At 37.5% G+C, this 19,362-nt stretch overlaps 1 protein-coding gene across 2 annotated transcripts; it reads right to left on the minus strand.

Annotated features, from left to right (window-relative positions):
• Nucleotides 1–103: 103 nt before the first annotated feature.
• Nucleotides 104–13,977, minus strand: prune (prune exopolyphosphatase). 2 transcript variants are annotated; one of them, XM_066684097.1, is made up of 9 exons: nucleotides 13,755–13,977; nucleotides 9,714–9,836; nucleotides 8,940–9,047; nucleotides 8,597–8,790; nucleotides 6,786–6,970; nucleotides 4,364–4,522; nucleotides 4,169–4,263; nucleotides 3,381–3,539; nucleotides 104–3,240 (listed from the first exon to the last, which is right to left on the minus strand). In XM_066684097.1, exons 1-9 carry the CDS (start codon nucleotides 13,791–13,793, stop codon nucleotides 2,833–2,835), a joined length of 1,470 nt encoding a protein of 489 aa, XP_066540194.1. In that variant the 5' UTR covers nucleotides 13,794–13,977; the 3' UTR covers nucleotides 104–2,832. The 2 variants fall into 2 exon arrangements, with proteins under 2 accessions (XP_066540194.1, XP_066540195.1); XM_066684098.1 differs by lacking the exon at nucleotides 9,714–9,836.
• Nucleotides 13,978–19,362: the final 5,385 nt, after the last annotated feature.

A 19,362-nucleotide genomic window follows, 5' to 3' on the forward strand; every position in this document is an offset into this window, starting at 1 on the left:
TTCCCAGTCTGTATTATTGTAATCTTTCCTTGTGTCTCCAGAGGCCAATGACCATCCTGTTTAGAAACACCAAACAATTTTTATTTGTAACAATTGAGTCACAATACAGAGTTTCAAAGAAAATTTTAAACAAATTAACACAGAGCACCAACACTGACAAAGATGTGCTCATTGATTGTCTGGCTTTACTTAAAACACCTTCATATGATTCATATGATTAATTTAAATCTGCTCAGACATAGTCTAGTACAGTGCTTCAAAAACCAGCTCAGCCCTAGACACCCACATTTACTCTAACCCAACTCTCAATGCATAGAGACACAGAAAGTCGACCATGTGGGAGGGTCCCGAGGACCTGTTTGACTACCACTGGTCTAATGTGTTTATACATATAATACCTTGCTGTGGCTTAGCTGACGTGTCTGATTGTTGAAGCTATATTCCTGCTATGCCCAGTCTCTCTAAACAAAACACAGAAAGCCCACAGAGATCCCAGCCTATGCATTAGAAGTTTAAAATAATAATTTTACACACACAGATGTAGCTCCACGTCTTCAATAAGACAGAGAAATTCACAGTGATTAAATTACAATTTGTTAATAATTTTACGTCTACGACTATGAAAACACAACTTGTACTAACATCTCAACACATTTCTGAAAATCTGCTTGACAGACATTACTGAAACACTTCCCGTTACGAACCCTTCTTCAAATACAAAATCCAAACATTGTGTTTTGTCCCGGAACTGCCAGTACCACAATTAGTGACTTGTTATCGACGCAGTTGTCTTCAAATATCATTATTTTACAAAATTAACAGGAGAATTAAAATCCTTTTGATTATGTCAGAATAAATATATCCTTTTGGCATGCGAGTAACACTTGTTAATCATTGTATGTTCAAAAGAAATGAAAAATAAATACAAATATATTGAGCACTTTTCCTACCAAATGGTACAATGACATGCAAACAAAGAAAAATGATCAGTGGAAGAGCAAAAATTAACGCCTAAATTAATCTTAGAAAAATGAAACATTGCCATAATAAAGCTATGCAGGGATCAGCACATGCCCATCTGCAAAGCCCTGTCACACAGGGTAGGCTAAAGCGTGCAGCATTTCTTTGGTATTTAATGGTTTAATCTCTTTGCAAACTGAAAGATGCAGGTGATTCATAATAAGAACTTTTGATATCGTTCACAAAGGCAAAAGGTTATAAAAATTACCCTTAGCATCACTAAGGGTTTGCTGTGTTCTAACAGTACTGAATAGAATAACTGCCTTAACAACTTTCTACTTTTTAATTTTATTACCCAAATAATCAGAATCCAGGAGCCAATAAACATCCTAAAAAAAAAAAAAAAACAAGATTGGTGATTGGCTGCCTGAACAACACGCATGCGGTTCATCATCGACTTCTTGATTATTCTGCAGTCCACTTCAGTTAATATCCACCCAACTTTGGTTTGTAATATAAAAGAAATATATATTAAACAAAATAGATCAACAAAGTCTAGTCAAGGTATCAATATTGGAATAAATATTGAAAAACATTTAACAAAATCCAGGGATTTTTTACTAATTATCTAAAAAAAAATTGAACAATTACCTTGTTACTACATCTTGTAAGAGAACTAAGCAAAAGTTAAGTAACTTAGCAAACTAGGACTAATTTATATTTGACAGCCTCTTGAACATCAATTATGCTTTTAAAGTCTCCCTTATACTATGCATTTGAGGACATGGATCAGTTATAACCATTAGTGTCGATCTGCATCTGAATCAGCAATGTGAACCATGCATGTGCATTGTGTGCTAAGAAATGTAACGTCAGTCTTAGATTACCAACACACACTCGGTTCTATAGCCCTAGCTTACTATTAAATACAGCAGTTGAATTCATAAATGAGGATGCTTTGAGCACAATTAAAACAGTCTACCCAATACTATTCTGGGAAAGAAAAAAGTAGCTGCGGAATGAATAATGGCAACTGTGGTATTAATACTGCTACATATTTATACAGTGTGCTATGAGAAATACAAAAAAAATCATCATTCTGTAATGCAATGGCCCATAATATGAACTAAGATTAAACAGAACCAAGTATTGATGCACTATGGCTACAACAGCAAGCCTTAAATCTCAAGTCAGATAACAATGAGACATTTTTAATATTCAGATTCATGTATTTAGGCATTTGTAGGCAATCGTAATTAAAAGCATATAAAAGATGTGCATTGAACATGCTGAAATATATGTGACAGCACACGTACAGACTAAATTAAAGCATATTACCAGATCAAAGGAAATCTATGCAGTGCTAGTAGTGGATATAGTACATCGCGTCTAGTTTAGCCAGCCTATTTGTACCTTAATTCCCTTGTTTAGCTGCATTTTTTAGTTCTAAATGGTCTATTATGAGAAAGAGAGGACCTGAAATTTGCTTTATCAACTTGCAGAACATCATGTGCTGAGGGTCCAAGGCATGACCAACTGGGCCAAAAATAATGCAAAACAAGCGAGTGCATTACTGAAACATTATAATATACGGAATTCTGAACCAATTCTAAAACAGAATAAACACTAACTAGAAGGTTTCTGTGCTTCATGTAAGTCATGCCTTCACTTACATTAAAAAAAGAACCAGAAACTTTACTTTGCCAAAGAATTACAGTCAGTTTTCCGCACCAGACAAAAAACTTTTTTGTCTTTTGTGCCCTGTGATTCTCTTTATGCAGTGCATACTCTCAAACAATAATAAAAACTGGTGTTAACCAGCAGATTAAATCCTCAGAAGCCGTAGGGGTCAGTAACACAGTGAGTGTGTGGTCATTGTTCTTCAAAGGGCCTGTCCTCTTCACTGGCTATCTTGCTGACTTTTTCTACTAGTACCTCTGTATTGATCTTGGGAAGGCCATTGTCCAAAGGACAGCCCTCCACTAGACTGTTCATGGGTGTTGGAGGGACGCCAGAGTCCTCTTCCATGGCAGGATCCTCACAGAACTGAGGAGAGTCACTCGGATCTATGCAGTCATCTTCCAAGTCCAAGTCTTCCAGGTTGCTGCCTTGTGCCATTTTCCACTCCCTGTCTTTCAAGAAGTCTGAAATGATAGGTAGTACCTTTTTGCGAGAGGCCAGGGTGTTACCCTGAATAAACGTCTTCACGTCCTGATAGGGGCTGCTCATAGGACTAAGATCCAGATTGGGGTTTCGTGCTTTTTCCAGTGCTTTACTAACCTATAATGTGAAGGAAATACGATAAAGAATTAAGGGAGTATTAAAAATAGAAATGGGTTTAAATAAAATATTGATAAACTGACAAAAAGTATAAGTTGAGTATGTTTTTAATTGTCTAAACTGAAGTGTTTCTGAAGTACCTCATCCCTGTACAGCGTGCTGGAACTGTAAACGGCAAGCTGTCGGAAAGGCTCCTTATTGTCTATGAATGAGATGGCCATGGCCACTACCAGGTTGTAGCTGTATTTATGACAGAACTCACAAAGCTCCTGCTGTAAGCCTGGTCTCTGCAGGAAAGGCTACAAATACAACAAACAAAATTAAACATAGTGAGATGAAAGTCAAGAGAATGCCTTTAAAACATTACTTGAATTGATTATTATTCCACTGAGAATTCATTCACTGTCTGTAACTGCTTTTCCAATTCAAGGTTGTGGTGGGTCCGGATCCTACCTGGAATCACTGGGTTAAAGACAAAAACATGACCTGGAGGGGGCGACAGTCAATCACAGGGCAACAAACACACACACACACATTCACTCACACCTATGGACACTTTTGAGCAGCCAATCCACCTAAGAATGTGTTTTTGGACCATGGGAAGAAACCCGAGCACCCACAATCACCCGGAGCAGGGCTCGAACCCACAACCCCAGGACCCTGACGCTGTGTGACAGCGACACTACCTGTTGCTGGGGAAGCTAGGGAGTACATACATTTACTCTTTACTGCTGCTAAGGAATCTACTTCATGCCTGAGAAAATTAGCCACAAGAATATGGAACTTCACTACCCTAGTGGAAAAGAGAAAATGATTACGGACTCCTGTGACACAGTTACTTTAACCTTATGGCCTCTTGAAATAAGACTGTAGATTTACTAAAAGAATGGGTAGAAAACCAGAAGTGAAACAAGCATCACAAACTTACTTCAAGTGTCATGTAGATGACACTGACAGCCAGTCTTAAATCTCCACCCGATACGGCTTTCATGTCCTTTAACAACATCTGCTCTGTGGTGAGGCCTAATCCACAGGATACTTTCAGTGTTTCAGCCAGTACTGGACAATAATATTTTTATTCACTCAACACATATCCTGTGTGGTCCCATTATTTATAGCTTACCTGACACATCAAACTTGGCATTCTGCAGGGACTGGAAAAGAATATTCCTCGGGGGAAGCTTAGGGAAGCGTGTCTCCAGAAGAATGGCATACTGGCTGTCCTTTGGTGTGACTTTTCCTGCCTCGGGTGCCATATTAACACAGTCAGTGATAATTGTGCCTGATAACAAGGTAAAAGTACATTTTTCGGGTTATTTAATATAGTAAAGACATTATTAAATAATTTATTTTTAAACACTTCTATCATAGAAAATCACATGTATTTAAATATTTTTAAATCCAGAAGCAATATGTACAATCTGGGCTACACTAGACATCTATTTGAATAAATCATCTCTGTGATGTCACAAAAATAATAGCATTTCCTTAAGTCCTTGTAATTATCCAAGAACTGTTTTGCTTCATCCGTTCACTAAGTGATAAGGAGAGTTTCTGCTTGTACTACTTCTCGAATGTGACCCTAAATAGGCCAACAATTCAAATAATACAGACTGCCACAAGAAGAGATTTGGACAATTTAAACCAACACATTCACACACAGAATATCACACTCACTGGAATATTGTTATATGTTTGTTACTTACTGCTCAGATAAATAGCTTTTTAAATCTCAATCTCTGGTGCCTAAAACTTTTCCAGAGTACCGTATATCCCCAAAAATATAAAAATGACACCTCAGAGTAATCATAATTCGCAGTAAATCAAGCAAATTGTTCGCTTGGAATCTTGTCTTTAAAAAGAGAAGATTAAATCTGTATTGGTGTCTCATCTGACTCTAGCAGTTCTGTGTCTATAATAAGCACCCCGAGCTCACCCATTTGGCTCCAGGCCGAGTAAACAACAGACTGGTCTGTGAGCACAAGCGTTCATGTTGAAAATTGCCATGGAGCCTGGTAATAATCTTGTTCAATTATTGTGGCAGGAAAGTGCCTGGGGATTCACACTTGAGCTGGTAGGATGACACCAGTTAGTATTGAATCATCTTGCTTTTTCTCAGTGACAGCTGAAATTGTCTGCAATGTTAAGAAACCATGTCGGTTTTCATGAAGTTGTGAACCAAAGCAAACATCATGTCCTACATAAATGTGTCAGAAAGCATTGACACATAGGCAAATAATATTTGAGCTAATATTTTAATTGCACTTTTTTTAACATTAACCTTTAAAGTTTTAATAAATGTTAATTACGAAGTTGATGCCTGTAACACAGTCTAAATTAAAGATCTACAAACTTTGTGAAATGTTGACAAAAATCTTACACTGCTATAAAATCCCTGCTTTAAAACACAGGAAGAGTCAAAAGTCGCAGGACACCATTTTATTTCTTTGATATGCTCCAAGACCACATTCCAGTTGGGAAAACTTGCCCTCGATCCAATTTAGTGGCTTTCAAGATAGCGGCCATGTTCCAGACATTACTTGCTGGAGTATTCAGATAAAAGGGTGCCCTGTGACTTCTGACTCAAACTGTATAAAGAATATAATGGAAAGGCCAAGTCCTATGTGTTCAAAGATGTATTGAGGCTTGCTAAACTGAGAAAAAAAAATCAGTGAACAGTAGCAAGGATTTTGGGAATTTATCTCTGTAAAGAGCACAGCATCAAAAAATTCTAAGAAACCAGAATAAATCAGTGTGTAAAAGGAAAGGCTGAACATTACAGCACCACATTAAATTTAATCATACCACACCACACCCTGAGCTCAGGAGGATTTGACAGATTGCTGTCCAATAACATTGTACACTTTTGCATTCGCATCTAAACAGGATCATCAGTTGCTACCCGCGTAAAGTTCATAAGTCAGAGTTTGTCATGGTATGAGGGTATCTTAATATCCACAGAATGGTTAACATCTGTATTGACAAAAGAAACAATGAAAGTTATACACACTGAGGAAGAACATATTCTGCTTTATGTCTTTTTCAGGAATGTCCAAACTTATTTTGACTTAAAGGTAAGCCATATTTTGCTGCAAGCCTGTGTAATCTAAGTGCATATGCCAGACCGGCCCACCCATTGCCTAAAATTAGTGTGGTGCATTACAAATTGCAAAATGCAGCAAAGAAGGCCCTGTGGGAACTAAATAAGGAAATGGCAAATGTTAAATTTTAAAACAATCATTAATCTTTGTAAAAAAGAAAAGGTGTCGAAAAGAACAGGCCTCACTCCCAAATTTCGGAAGGAGATGCATATATTAAAATTAATTCAAACAAACAAAAAACAAATCATTTTTTGTATTGTTTTCAATTCTGAGTTTACAAATAGAATAAAATGCTCATTATATGACAGTAGATAAAATGCCTGCCACACTATAATGCTTAGGCAGAGTGGCTCTATTACAATATGTAAGAGCAGAATGTTGTTTACTAAAACCTGGTCAATTATTTTTATCCTTCTGTACTAGGACAAATGCAAAAGTATTTACCATATAAGAGTTGTGCCACCTGTTGGTCCAGCACCTCAGGTGCCTTCTGAACAATGCGCTCGGTCACCAGCGTGGCACAGGAACCCACTGTCTCCACTGTAACTGGGCAAGCGGGAGAGGGGGCACGCTCTAGACGATGATGGTCAATTACCTCCACCACAGTTTCTTCTAAAGCGCTGTCAGCTCTGCAAAGAGGACATCAAATATTATATTAGACAGCATACAGTACTACTGCACACACTTATCTACCAGCAGTAAAGTGGTATATCATATACAGCTATTATAACAACCGCTTAACTGATGACATATATCTACAATTTCAGTATAAAATGTATTTATTTAAACTGTACACCAAAAAATAATACATATACATAAGAAATCCATCAAATAAACCAACAAACGAGAGCGGGTAGAGTAGATAAATTTAAAAAAAGTTTTTGTTCTTGTCAATACCAATTATTAGAATTAAGCAATCAGGAGCATTGTGTAATAGTAATAATGGAATAATTTGAATTTCCCTCTGGGATCAATAAAGTATCTATCTATTTACATGAGTTGCAACAAGCTCTTGATATGCAGTTGCATAGTGTTGTGCATCTTTGGAAAGACAGTTTCAGTTATTACGTTATATCCAGTGTTTATTTAAGAACAGCGGCCTGATCTATGGCATTGGATCCCATTCAATATTCACGAGCAGAGAAAATAATTTAGTTTTAGGAAAAATCATGTCAGACAACGAACAGTGCTCTCTCAAAGGAAAAACACTTCCAGAGAGGAAAATAAACTTTGAGTGAAGAAACGTCCACCTTGTTTGAGGACCAGTCAAAACAGTGCAGCATTCTCACTGCTCTTGGGTTCTCCCTGCAGCCTGCTTTGCCATCACTAAGTGTGAAATAATTTCAGATCTCCAACATTTTTGTGTTGTCTTCTCATTAGCGCAGCTACTCTTGATATTTTTCTGCTTGTGATCTTATCATAAAAGTCAACTGTTCCATGGCATATATTTCACTCACTATTTACATCACTGTACATGGCCTAGGTATGTCGTATGACCATAACCTCTCCCAGAGAATCATTGGTTCAATGTCAGAACAGAACCAAAAACACACGAGAATGGCTTACATTTACTGTTCCACGTTTTCTCCAACGTGGTTGTGGTTCAGACATAAATTTACTACTAATTTTAGGAGTGACAACAAAATCTTATTAGGTTCTTCCAACAATGTTCTCTCCATGTACATGATGATGTAGTGGATAGTTGTGTTCTCCATATAAACAAACATTCTTCTTCGGAAACTCCCGTTTCTGTTTAACATAAAATGTTGAATCTGTTTGTTATTTTAATTAACATTTTACCTTTCCAGATTGTATTTTAAAAGGTATAATTTTAAAGGAAAAATTGTATTTCGTATAAACCACCTTGAGTATTTTGAAATGCTTTCACTTCCTGTGTTTTATGAAAACCAGTAATTATCCATCTGAATGTGTCCTATCAAAGTGAAGTGGATAAGAAGCAGAGGAAGCTTATGTTATGCACACACCCTTTCCCAAATGACTTTTTTCAGTTTTAGAAATTCTAGGGGCCACATTTATTATAAGTGGGTAATTTGGTCACTGGGATTCAGCAGCAGGTGTAAAAAAGCCTCTGAAAATTTTCCATCTGATTCAAATCAAACCTGTTTAGTATATAATTGTGACATTTTAGCAAAACAAAAATCTAAAATTGTTCTTAAGAAGAAAAATGGTTATGAAAAATGACAACATACAAATATATACACCCCAAAACCAATGCCGTGTGTCAGAAAACATACTCAGGCAAAACGTTGTGGTCCACTAGTGTAATGGCCAGCTTTTGCAGGCCATGGAGATCCACCTCATCCCTGAACAACAGGTAATCCTGAGATAAGCCAGTCTCTCTCAACAGGAAAATACTGTCAGAGCGCAGGGAGAACTCTGCTCGTGGGATGTTCATAACAGGCACTACTGCTTTCCCAGAGTCTAGTGTCTAGAAATAAAACACAGAGGACTTCAGTAAAACACAGCAGCCAGGATAAACACTTCCATGCCATATTTGGAAATGCAAAGCATTCCACACTTAGACACTAAATCTTATATACTACATCTAGGTCCACACAAAGATAATGAGTTACTCACCTTTGACAGAAAATAGGCAAAGGTGAGGGCTGACACCATAGAGTCCATATCACAAGCTTCATTCCCCAGCACCACATGAAGCAACCCAGAGCTGTTCTTCATGTGACCCTACAGTATAAAACAATGGATTAAAAACTGGACATTAGGCTCTTCCACACCCCAATTTAACAAGCCCTGCCCAAGCAAAAGTGTACAAACAGGTAATATGGGTCAATTTCTTGGGGAAAAAAAAGAAGCTAACACAAAATATAAGTTGTTCTGAGATTTTATAACTAAAACAGGTCTAATGAGTGGGTAGATCAGCTGAGTGTGGTGATAACATATTTCTGCTGAGCCAGTTCTTCTGCTACTGATGACAATGTGCTCATGCTCCTTTGGCTCATCTCCTAGTGACTGCATTTCAAAAGAGGATTCTCTTTCTGTCAGTTCCTCTTTTGTGAAGTCTCTATAATGGAAATTTATACAAAAACATTTAGACTAATGTTAATTCAGACCAGGTTATTTGACTGGACTAGAGACACTCCATTAGTGCTGATATAGAATATAACAGCAGAGGGTCTATGGAGTGTTTTCCCAGGCGGGGATTAAGCCTTGTTCACCCCTATAAGTATAATTTCCCATTATTCTATTAACCACTAATTAAGCTATATCACACAAGACAGGAGCTCTACAAGACCAGCAGCAGTCTCAGGCTTAAAATCATTAGAATCTATTCAGATGATAGAGTTTATTCCTCTCAAAACACCATTATATATATGGCAGGACATTTCTCACCTTGAGTGGAAAAGTCCCTAAACACTGCCCAAAAACCCCTCCTTCTCGGTTTGTAAAGGTTGAATCACTCTTGGTTTCTGCACTGATATTTTTACAGAATCCACTCCGCCGTCTGAACACAGCCTTAAAGAGATAAATGGGATTTATACAAAGCTGCTGGCTTCCTGCAACATAGTCCTACACACAGTAGCATACTAATGTGCAACAGAATGTTTGTGTTGCTTGGCAAAAGTCAATTCCCAGTCCAGTTTTGGAATTCTTGTGTGGGCGGAGCCAAATAAATGACAATATAATCAAACAAATAATCTGTTGCTGCTTGTTATTAATAAATGGCACTTGTAGAACTGTTGTGTAAAAGCAATATTACTCTCAAGGTCAATCTGTTATACTGTATATCAGCACGTCTGTGATTTCCAGACTATGACATTTGAGTCATTTACAAACAGGATTTTACTGCAGGCTTTACAATGCACAGAGGGCATAATAACTTCACTTACTATAACCTTTATACCTTTACTTCTGATAACAAAACTGTAAGAGCAGGGGCATTTTACAAAAAATTATCACAATTAGATTACTTAAAAAAATAAAACAAAAACAAAAAAAGAAAGGAGACTAAGAAAGACAAAATAACACAAAGCATGCACCTCTTTTCCATGAATGTTTTTAGTGGAAAATACATTTGCAAGAGCATATTCCACCAGATGACAGTAAGCTTCTAAAAATATGACTATAGCCAATAATAGACTGAATACTTACTGCTGCAATCTTGTGAACACTGAGGCAGTTATCTACTGTTTTCTTAACCAAGCAGGCTTCTTGTTTCCACTTAAGGTTATGCTGTGGAAGCCCAGACATTCGCAGGCTGTTTCTTAAATTGTCTTTTACACTGTTGACTTCAGACTTAGAGTATTTCCACAGGTTTCTCGATATTACTGCATACTTAAATCATTATATCGTATGCACATCTTGTGATAAATTCAATGCGAAATGCTCCATATTAAAGAAAGGTCCAAGTCAGAATGGTTCACAGTGATTGCAACAGGAACCAGAATATGAATGTTGTTGTTGTCGTTGTCCAATCAGAAACATGTATCTCCCAAAATAGCAACTTTACAGAAGAAGGACAAACCCTTCCTTAATTTCAGTGGAAGTCAAGGTAAAAAGATTTTATTTCAAGTAATTTTGGAGTGTTTCTATTGTTCTATTCATCATTAAATTTTCAGAGTGTGAAGGAGCTGTGTTCAAATGTATAGTAAAATAAAATGGACAATAATGGAGATACATGTTTTTGACTGGACAGCAATTACACAATGTTAGCTTTGATATAAGTTTATGATCCAAAACTTCTTTTAACTATACAATATAACAAAGAGGCACACTGGCAGAACAGAAGATGTTAAAAGGCAGAAGTCAATTGGGTTCAATGGACAAGATACTGAATACAATGACTACAGTTTATTGACATTGTGACTCCTGGATCCAATCACCACAAATGTAAAGAAATCAAAAGTCCTGTGGGTATCTCTCCAGCGAACCACTTCACTTCACTTTGTTAACAATTCATCTAAATTATGGATTTAAAAAAAAACTACAATTCTCTGCATGTGACCATCTTGTTAAATGCAAATTCCACATTAAAAAATGGATAATTAACTTAATAATTTAAAGATATAAAAATACAAATACGAACAGTACTGCTTCACAATAACTTAATGAAACAAAATTGTTCACAGAGGTTGTTTTAGGAAGCAGATGTCTGCCGCAATTAATGCCCCTTAAAAGGAGACATATTAATATAAAATAATTTTGACTTGCATTAGGACATTAATTTCTTTAAGTATGAAGAAAACAAAAACAGAATATAAAGAAAACAAAGCAAAAATGACAAAAAGTCCAGCGTTTCTGCTCCTTGCACCTCAATCCTGAGCTCTCTTGTTTAAAACTAAACAGAGGCTCATTCTCAACACAAGGCTGTAACAAGTCATTCTAAACAGGAAAAGTGCTGTGTTGCTTGATCCTTGTGGTTTTTTGACCAAAGCATGCTACAGGTGTTTCATTAAAACCTCAGGGAACTGTGTTAACTTGTGGCCAATGAGTAGCACATTAATTAAATCAGCAAAACTAATGTTTTACAGACTGTACATATATTCTACAGACTAGTCCATCTGTAGCCACCTTCTACCATGTTCCTTGACGTACAAAGGGCCCCCACTCTATTAGACACATCTACTTTGTCGGGCCACCTTGTAGATGTAAAGTCAGAGACAGTAGCTGACACAGATTGTGTTGGTTGTCTCTAGCCCTTCATTAGTGGACACAAGATGCTGTCGGCTGGATATTTTTGGTTGGTGGACTATTCTTAGTCCAGCAGTAGGGATTTACAAACTCCAACAGCTCTGCTGTAACTGCTCCAGTTGTACCAGCACAACACACACTAAGTCGCCACCACCACTACATCAGTGTCACTACAAGGCAGAGTATGAACTGAAACCCAACAACAGATGGACTACATTCTGTAATTGTACAACTGATTACTAGACTACTAGAACTAGAACTAAGAATGAGATGGATCAGAGGAGGACGGGGTTCCCTTTTGTGAGTCTTGGTCTTTCCCAAGGTTTCTTTCTCCAGCCTCAAGGGTTTTTTTCTGTGCCATTATCGCCTTTGTCTTGCTCACCTGGGGCTTTCTCGTTCACACTGTCGTCTATTGTTCTGATACTGATTCTGTAAAGCTGCTTTGCAATACATCAGTTAAAATAGCTCAAATACATTTTGATTGACTAATTGACCTGTTTTGTCAGTGGTGCTGATAAAACGAACTATAAAAAGATTATTAGAATGTGCACATTTTGGACAGGCAGTGTAGTGCTCAAACAAAATGTATTGTTTCAGATTTTAGATAATGTTCACATTATCAACAATGCATATATAAAATCAGAAGATACGTACAGAATCTGTTCTGGAGAAAATGACTTTTGGTACTTATCACTGCATAGAAATCAGACTTTCTGTAAATGTTATTTCAAACTATTTACCCCTGAACCTCTGACCCATCCAAAAATTTGGAAATAGCTACCCCAGTCGATCTGCAAACATATGAGGCAATGAAAATGAAATGAGTTGCCAGAATGTAACTCCTGCAGCTTTTAAGTTGGAACAGAAACAGACTAAGAAGCTAGGAAGCTGACTTCAGCGTCATGTGCAGAGTAAGCCAGAGGCAAAAAGGGAAAGTGCCCTGTTTTAATTAGACGACAGAAGATTTTCACAAATTATCACCAGTGCTGTTTGTTTATAGGAAGAACGTGGCATACAGTTCTACCCAAACACAGCTGTCTTTATTTTCTAGAAGACATATCACATGTAAATGAGCAGTCAGTGCCATGGCTGAGCATTTCTGGTATGAAACTGTAGTGTTTCAAAGCCAAAGACAACCTCTATCAGGCAGATGAAGACAGCCAGGGTTTCTTACGACATAAATATAAGAAACTAAGCCTGTGAAATCGGAGGGCAGAGCTCTCGAGCGCAGGTGAGTGTTGGAGGGGTAAATTGAGACAAAAGCAGGGACTAACTGCACATTAATAGATTAATAAATCCTGTGCGTGAAGGTGTCCCCTTTAAGCCACAACATCAAAGTATTTTTATTTTTGGAAACCACTCCTAAATATGTAAATCAGATGAAAAGCTGCGGTTTTAAGTGTAATTTAAATATCACAAACCAGGCGGAAAAAATGCGTTGTTTTCTCATTTAAAAATGACAGTAGTAAACTCGTGGACGCAGCTCATGTTCAACACAGCGAGTCTGCGCGTGCGCAGTACACAGGCGAGAGTACGCTGATCAATGTTCAGTAACTTTTCTCTCCGCGCCCTTCTCCGTCTCTCTCTCTCTCCTTCAGACTTAACACACAGCCACGGCGAGGCGCTGTCCGGAGACCGTGTAAACACAGGCCCCGTGATAACGACACAAACCCTGTGGGTCTACCAACCGAAAGCGTGCTCGATTTAGTAAGGAGCGCGTGAAGCCTCGTGCCCGTTCTTTACCTGAAGCACGTCGCGACAGCTCCGTAAATAGGTCTCCATTCTCCCCGCGGATAACCCTGGTACCGAGGACTCCCGAAGACTTGATACGCCGACTGTGTTTGTAAACAGGTCCAGGCCGATAGAAAATAACGGCTCCTAATGCGCGCCTGAGGAATATCCTTGTGCCGATTCACCGCTGTGTTCAGCGACAACACGCCGTGACGTCACTGCGCACTACCCATCCACGTGATGTGAAGGGCTTGTGGGTAATGTAGTCAGCTAAGCGAAATCCTCAAATAAATGGGTTTGATATTTCGATGTGTCACTTCGATAAAGGAAAGTTCAATCACTTTAATGTGGATATATATTTGCTTCATAACTAACATAAGTTGAAAACACAACAGGTTTACAGAAGAAAAAAAATACACTGAAGCAAAACACAGAAGTTAAACAGAACACAAAAGCATTAACATGACACCAGTAATAACTTATTCTGTTAACTACTGTTCCAACAGCTCCACCCACTCCAGTGCCAGGGGGATAATCCACAAAGCAGGATTTTTCAGTTTAACCAGAAATGTGTTATTGTTGTTCAGCTACTTAGTTCACCTGCCACTGCTAGAACAACAGGTTCTTCATATTACTGTTTATTAATTAGATAAAATTAAGTAAATGAACACAGTGCACGTCCAAAGCAAAACTGCTAGCTCTACCCCTAGTAAAACTTTGAGAAGAGAAAATATAGACCAAACTGGCTCCAGAATACTCTCTCACACTTGTTTATTTCTCATATTTATGAATTAATGGGTTTTGGCAGGGGGCAGTAATGGCTGACTGATTTGCAAAACATGGGGCAATAACACGTCATCTGTGCCCATAGCAGTTGAAACAGAGGGGCATTGCAGAGGCAGAACTGACAACATAATTTGCAAATGTGTTCAAACTTTACGCAGACCTGGTATTACTTCTTATTACAGAGCAATAACTGTTAATTAAAACAAGTTTAAATGAAGCCAAAAGCCTGTCCAGAAAAACTGGGCAGTCCACAACTTGATGCTTAAATTATTTTGCTAACTGAGAAGTGTTGATTTACACCACCCAGGATTTTTCAGTTTATTCAGAAAAGTGCGTAGTCAAATGTATCCAATAAGAATGTTCTTTTTAAAGAGTTGAGGGTCTTTCCTATTGGATTAACTCTGGGTTTAAGTTAATTTATCTAGCTAACTCATTTATCCTGCTTTAGGAAACAAGCACTTGACTCAATTCTGGCCAGCTAATGCTGTGTTTCTAGGATATTCTACCAGAAAGGTATTAATTTTTCTGTAAAAGAATATATAATGTATCAATTACTCAGATTTTAAATTTATTATACAAATTTGCATGGAATAACATTTTTATAAGGAAATACATCACCATATATAACTAACTTTAATCAATAACTATTGATTAAAACATGAATTATTCATAAAATAAATAAATAGTATTTTACAGCTGTCCTCAGGTTTGTCATGTCCTGTCAGGTTTACATAAAACACTACCTTAGAAAATGTGCAGTGTGCCTCAAAGGTCATTACTTAGAAGACTTTCCATTATTTGACCAATGGGAATGCAGAATTTGATAAAAGTTCAGTTTTCTCAATGAGTTGTATGATTTTAAGGTGTTTTTTTCCCTTTAATGGGGATGACTTAATGCATCAGGCCCTGTCACACTATAACATCTCAGAAAAGAATGAAATTGTAAACCCAAAGCATGTTTACAAAGGTTTCCGATATCCCTTGCTGGCATGCTAATAGGTTTGATGCTAGCATGTTTAGGCTAAATAATAACAGTTAAAATGACTGATCATCAGGCCTGTCATTACATGACGGGGCCTGTGACAAGTGAATAGAATTGTCCTTTTTTATTATCTTTATTTCATTTAATATGTATTCAATGCATGGAATAATAAAATATTATTTCAATAATTACACTATAAATGTTCATATTTAGACAAAAGACAAAAGTTTAGAATGTATTCCCCTTTTATACAGACCTATTTAGCACTGCTTTTGAGGTTGGACATTGCATATTCATGATTTTTATACATTTCTTTATAATTGTAATTTGTATTGTTGGTTAAGTTATAATGATTAGTTACTTAGTTCCATAAAATTTGTATTTAATGGGCTGTAGATACTGCAGCTGAGAAGACAAGATTCAGAGAGAAAGGGATAGAGCTAAGATAGGAAGAAACTATTAATTATGAATTACTTGAATGAGTGAGCTCAATAAAAAAAATAATTTATTTTTTATTTATACTATAATCATACACAAGATGTAAAATATCCTATGCCAACCAATTAGAGCTTCACATAGGGTCCATCCCACTCTCTTCCTACCAGTAGCTACACAATTTAATTGTTTTCATCGAGAGATTAGTTTATGATTTGATCAGCAACCAACTACATCTAGCAACATTTCCTACACCTACCCACTAAGGTTGCTTTGGCTGTTTATGATCCAATCAGCAACCAGCTACCCTTAACAACTACAGTTACCCAATGAGCCCATCACATGAGTACCCTACCCACCCACTGCATCACTATCTCTTCACAAGGGTCAGCAGGGAGGCACCTCCCCGTGTCAGTGTATCACTGATTTAAGTCCACGACACCTCCAGAAGGCCCAACAGTGAAATCTGGTGTCCCAGACCCACCCCCTCCAAGCCGGCTTTACAGACCTTTTAAGCATCAACAGCCATTTATTGTTTATTTTAAAAAATCATATACACTTATTCTAAGTTTATTGTAATAAAAATATATTTTAAATATTTCAGTTGTCAGTAATATTTGATTGAATTCAGCCCCCTAAAAGAGTAATGCTTAATTTAAGCTAAAATAAAACAAAACGTTTCCTCCATCAAACTATATGAAGCCAGTCCCATCACACAGGACATTATATATATATACACACCTGAGTGCTTGGTGGTTACTCTGTGATACACTTGAACGAAATCTTGCTTATATTTCTTAAGGGAATTACAATACCATGTTAGAAATTAGAATAAGGAATGCTATTTGTGTAAAAAAAATCATTACAACATATAAAGATTTGTCTGTGACAAGATAGGAGTGAAATAGCACTAAAAATTGTTATTAATGTTATTCAAGCATTAATACATGCTCAGATGGTACAATATTTGTTTCACATCTTCCATATGATTCAATGCTCACATTCAAGAAAAAGATACATTTATTTCCCCATGTTTTAATTTTTTATTTTATTATTTCATTTTTATAAATGAAATGTACATTTCTGGTAGAATTAATCTTCTATGATACATTTTTGCTTGACATTACTGTTTTTTTAAGCAGGCCCTTTGCATCAAATGATATAAGTAAATAGACTAAATTAGTTTTAAATATATTAATACACAATATCAGCATAAGGTCAGCACTAGCTTAGGTTATTGTAGAGTTATTGTTATTGTAGGTTATTGTTACTTCTGTTGTTGTTCCCCAGTGTCGACCTGAGGAGGATGGGTTCCCCGTATGAGTCTTGGTTCCTTCCAAGGTTTCTTCCTCGCGTGCTGAGGGAGTTTTTCCTTGTCGCTGTTGCCCCTGGCTCGTTCATAGGAGGCTTGGACCCAGATCTGTGTAAAGCTGCTTTGTGACACCAGTCACCATCGATGGAATGGAAGTGGAGGTGGTTGGTACTTATAAGTACCTGGGCGTGCACTTGGACGACAGACTGGACTGGAGCTCTAACACCTGTGCAGTGTTCGAGAAAGGACAAAGCTGTCTGTACTTTCTGAGGAAACTGAAGTCCTTTGGAGTGTCCACTTAACTCCTTTGGACATTCTACCAGTCCGTTGTTGCTAGTGCTAGAGGCAACAGCATCAACAAAAGTGCACTGAACAAACTGAACAAACTAATCAAGAAGGCTGGCTCTGTTGCTGGGGTCAAACTGGACACTCTGGAGGTGGTGGCAGAAAAACAAACACTTAACAAGCTGCTGGCAATTATGGACAATACCTCACACCCCCTGCACACTTCAGTGGACAAACAGAGAAGCCCGTTCAGTGGATCACTGATACAGCTGGGCTGTGCTAAGGAATGGCGTGTGAGGTCGTTTCTTCCCACAGCAATAAGGCTTTACAAAGAGTCTCCTTACTGCAGGGATACTACTGATCTCCTGCTGTCTGAACTGTGCCGAATTACACCATGCTCCATGTCCAGTCCATACTGTCAGTTATACTATCATGATGCTCTGTTTTTGATGTTTACATTGTCATTTATGTAAATAGACATTTTTCAGTTGTGTTGTAATATATATTTTCACTTGTTTCTTAGCACAATACCTGCTCGTGTCATATACAAGAGCAGAAATGTACTCAATTTTAATATATTAAGGTTCATAGCACTGTTGTACAACTCTTGATTAGCCCTGTAACCCACTAATATATCCCTGCACTATTTATTGTTATTTCTTTCTGTATGTCTTCTCTTGTGCACCATGTTCAGTACTGAGACACTACTTCCTTCAGGATCAATGAAGTGTTAGCTTATCATATTTGAGTGAATATAAGCAGACAGCATGGCTCTAAGTTGTAAAGAATACATCTCACTTCTCTCAGCAGTCATTGTCAATAAGCACCAGTGACCCAGTTCTCCTAGCAGCAATATATGCCTGTGACATAAATGTCTCTCCACGTTTGCTAATGATGTGTTGTGCTTTAGGTCATGAGCCCGTCCGTTATTTCTCCATTTTGTCGTCTAACCATCGTGGTACAACTTAATCTTGGCTTCATCCAAAGAATCTTTTGTTCTGAATGGGACAGGCTTCTTGATGTTTTCTAACAATGTCTTTTTTATCAGACTTTCTGTTGTTGGGTGTTAAATAATGTGTGTATTTTGAGGTACGTATTTTTGTTAAACCCCTTGCATTAAAGCTGAAAGTCTACACTTCAATAGCATCTTAATTTCTTTGTTTCCAATCTATTGTAGAGGTGAACAAGTGGCAAAATTATGAAAATTGTTTCACTGACCATAAACATCTGAACCTGACTGGATATTGTTTTTATTTGCTGTGTTAATGTTTGTGTTCTCATTTAATCTGTGCTCAGTGCATTTACAACAACAGCTGGGCAAGATGCCCAAGATTATCTTCACATCTCACTGATGCATTATACCATATCCCAAAGGATATTCAAGACCTTTGAAATATTTATACCCATTTCCTCGTACTTTATGCAACTGGGCCTCTTTGGAAATCTCTGTGCTGGCCATTACTGAGCAAAGCTGAAACCACAGGAGTTTTACTTTCAGCCCTCAGTACTATAAAAATAGTAAACAAATGTAGTGGCTAATGTGTAAGATAAATCCAGTTTCACATTATATTAACTGAAGAATCACGCCCTTGTCCTGTCGTGTCTGTTTTCCCCGCCATTGGTGCTCTTGCACATGGCTCTGTTTGTTTTTGTTCATGTCTCCGCCCTAGTCCCGCCTTTGTTCCTCCTCCTCGTCAGTGTCCTTGTCAGGGTTATTTGTAATCCTGCCCCCTCGTTATCAGGCTCAGGTGTCCTTGTGTGTATTTAAGTTCCCTTGTCTCACTTCTCTTCTCAGACATTCCACCTTTTGTTTTGCACAA

This window comes from Hoplias malabaricus, chromosome 10 (assembly GCF_029633855.1).
Source record: "Hoplias malabaricus isolate fHopMal1 chromosome 10, fHopMal1.hap1, whole genome shotgun sequence".
Taxonomy (NCBI): Eukaryota; Metazoa; Chordata; class Actinopteri; order Characiformes; family Erythrinidae; genus Hoplias; species Hoplias malabaricus.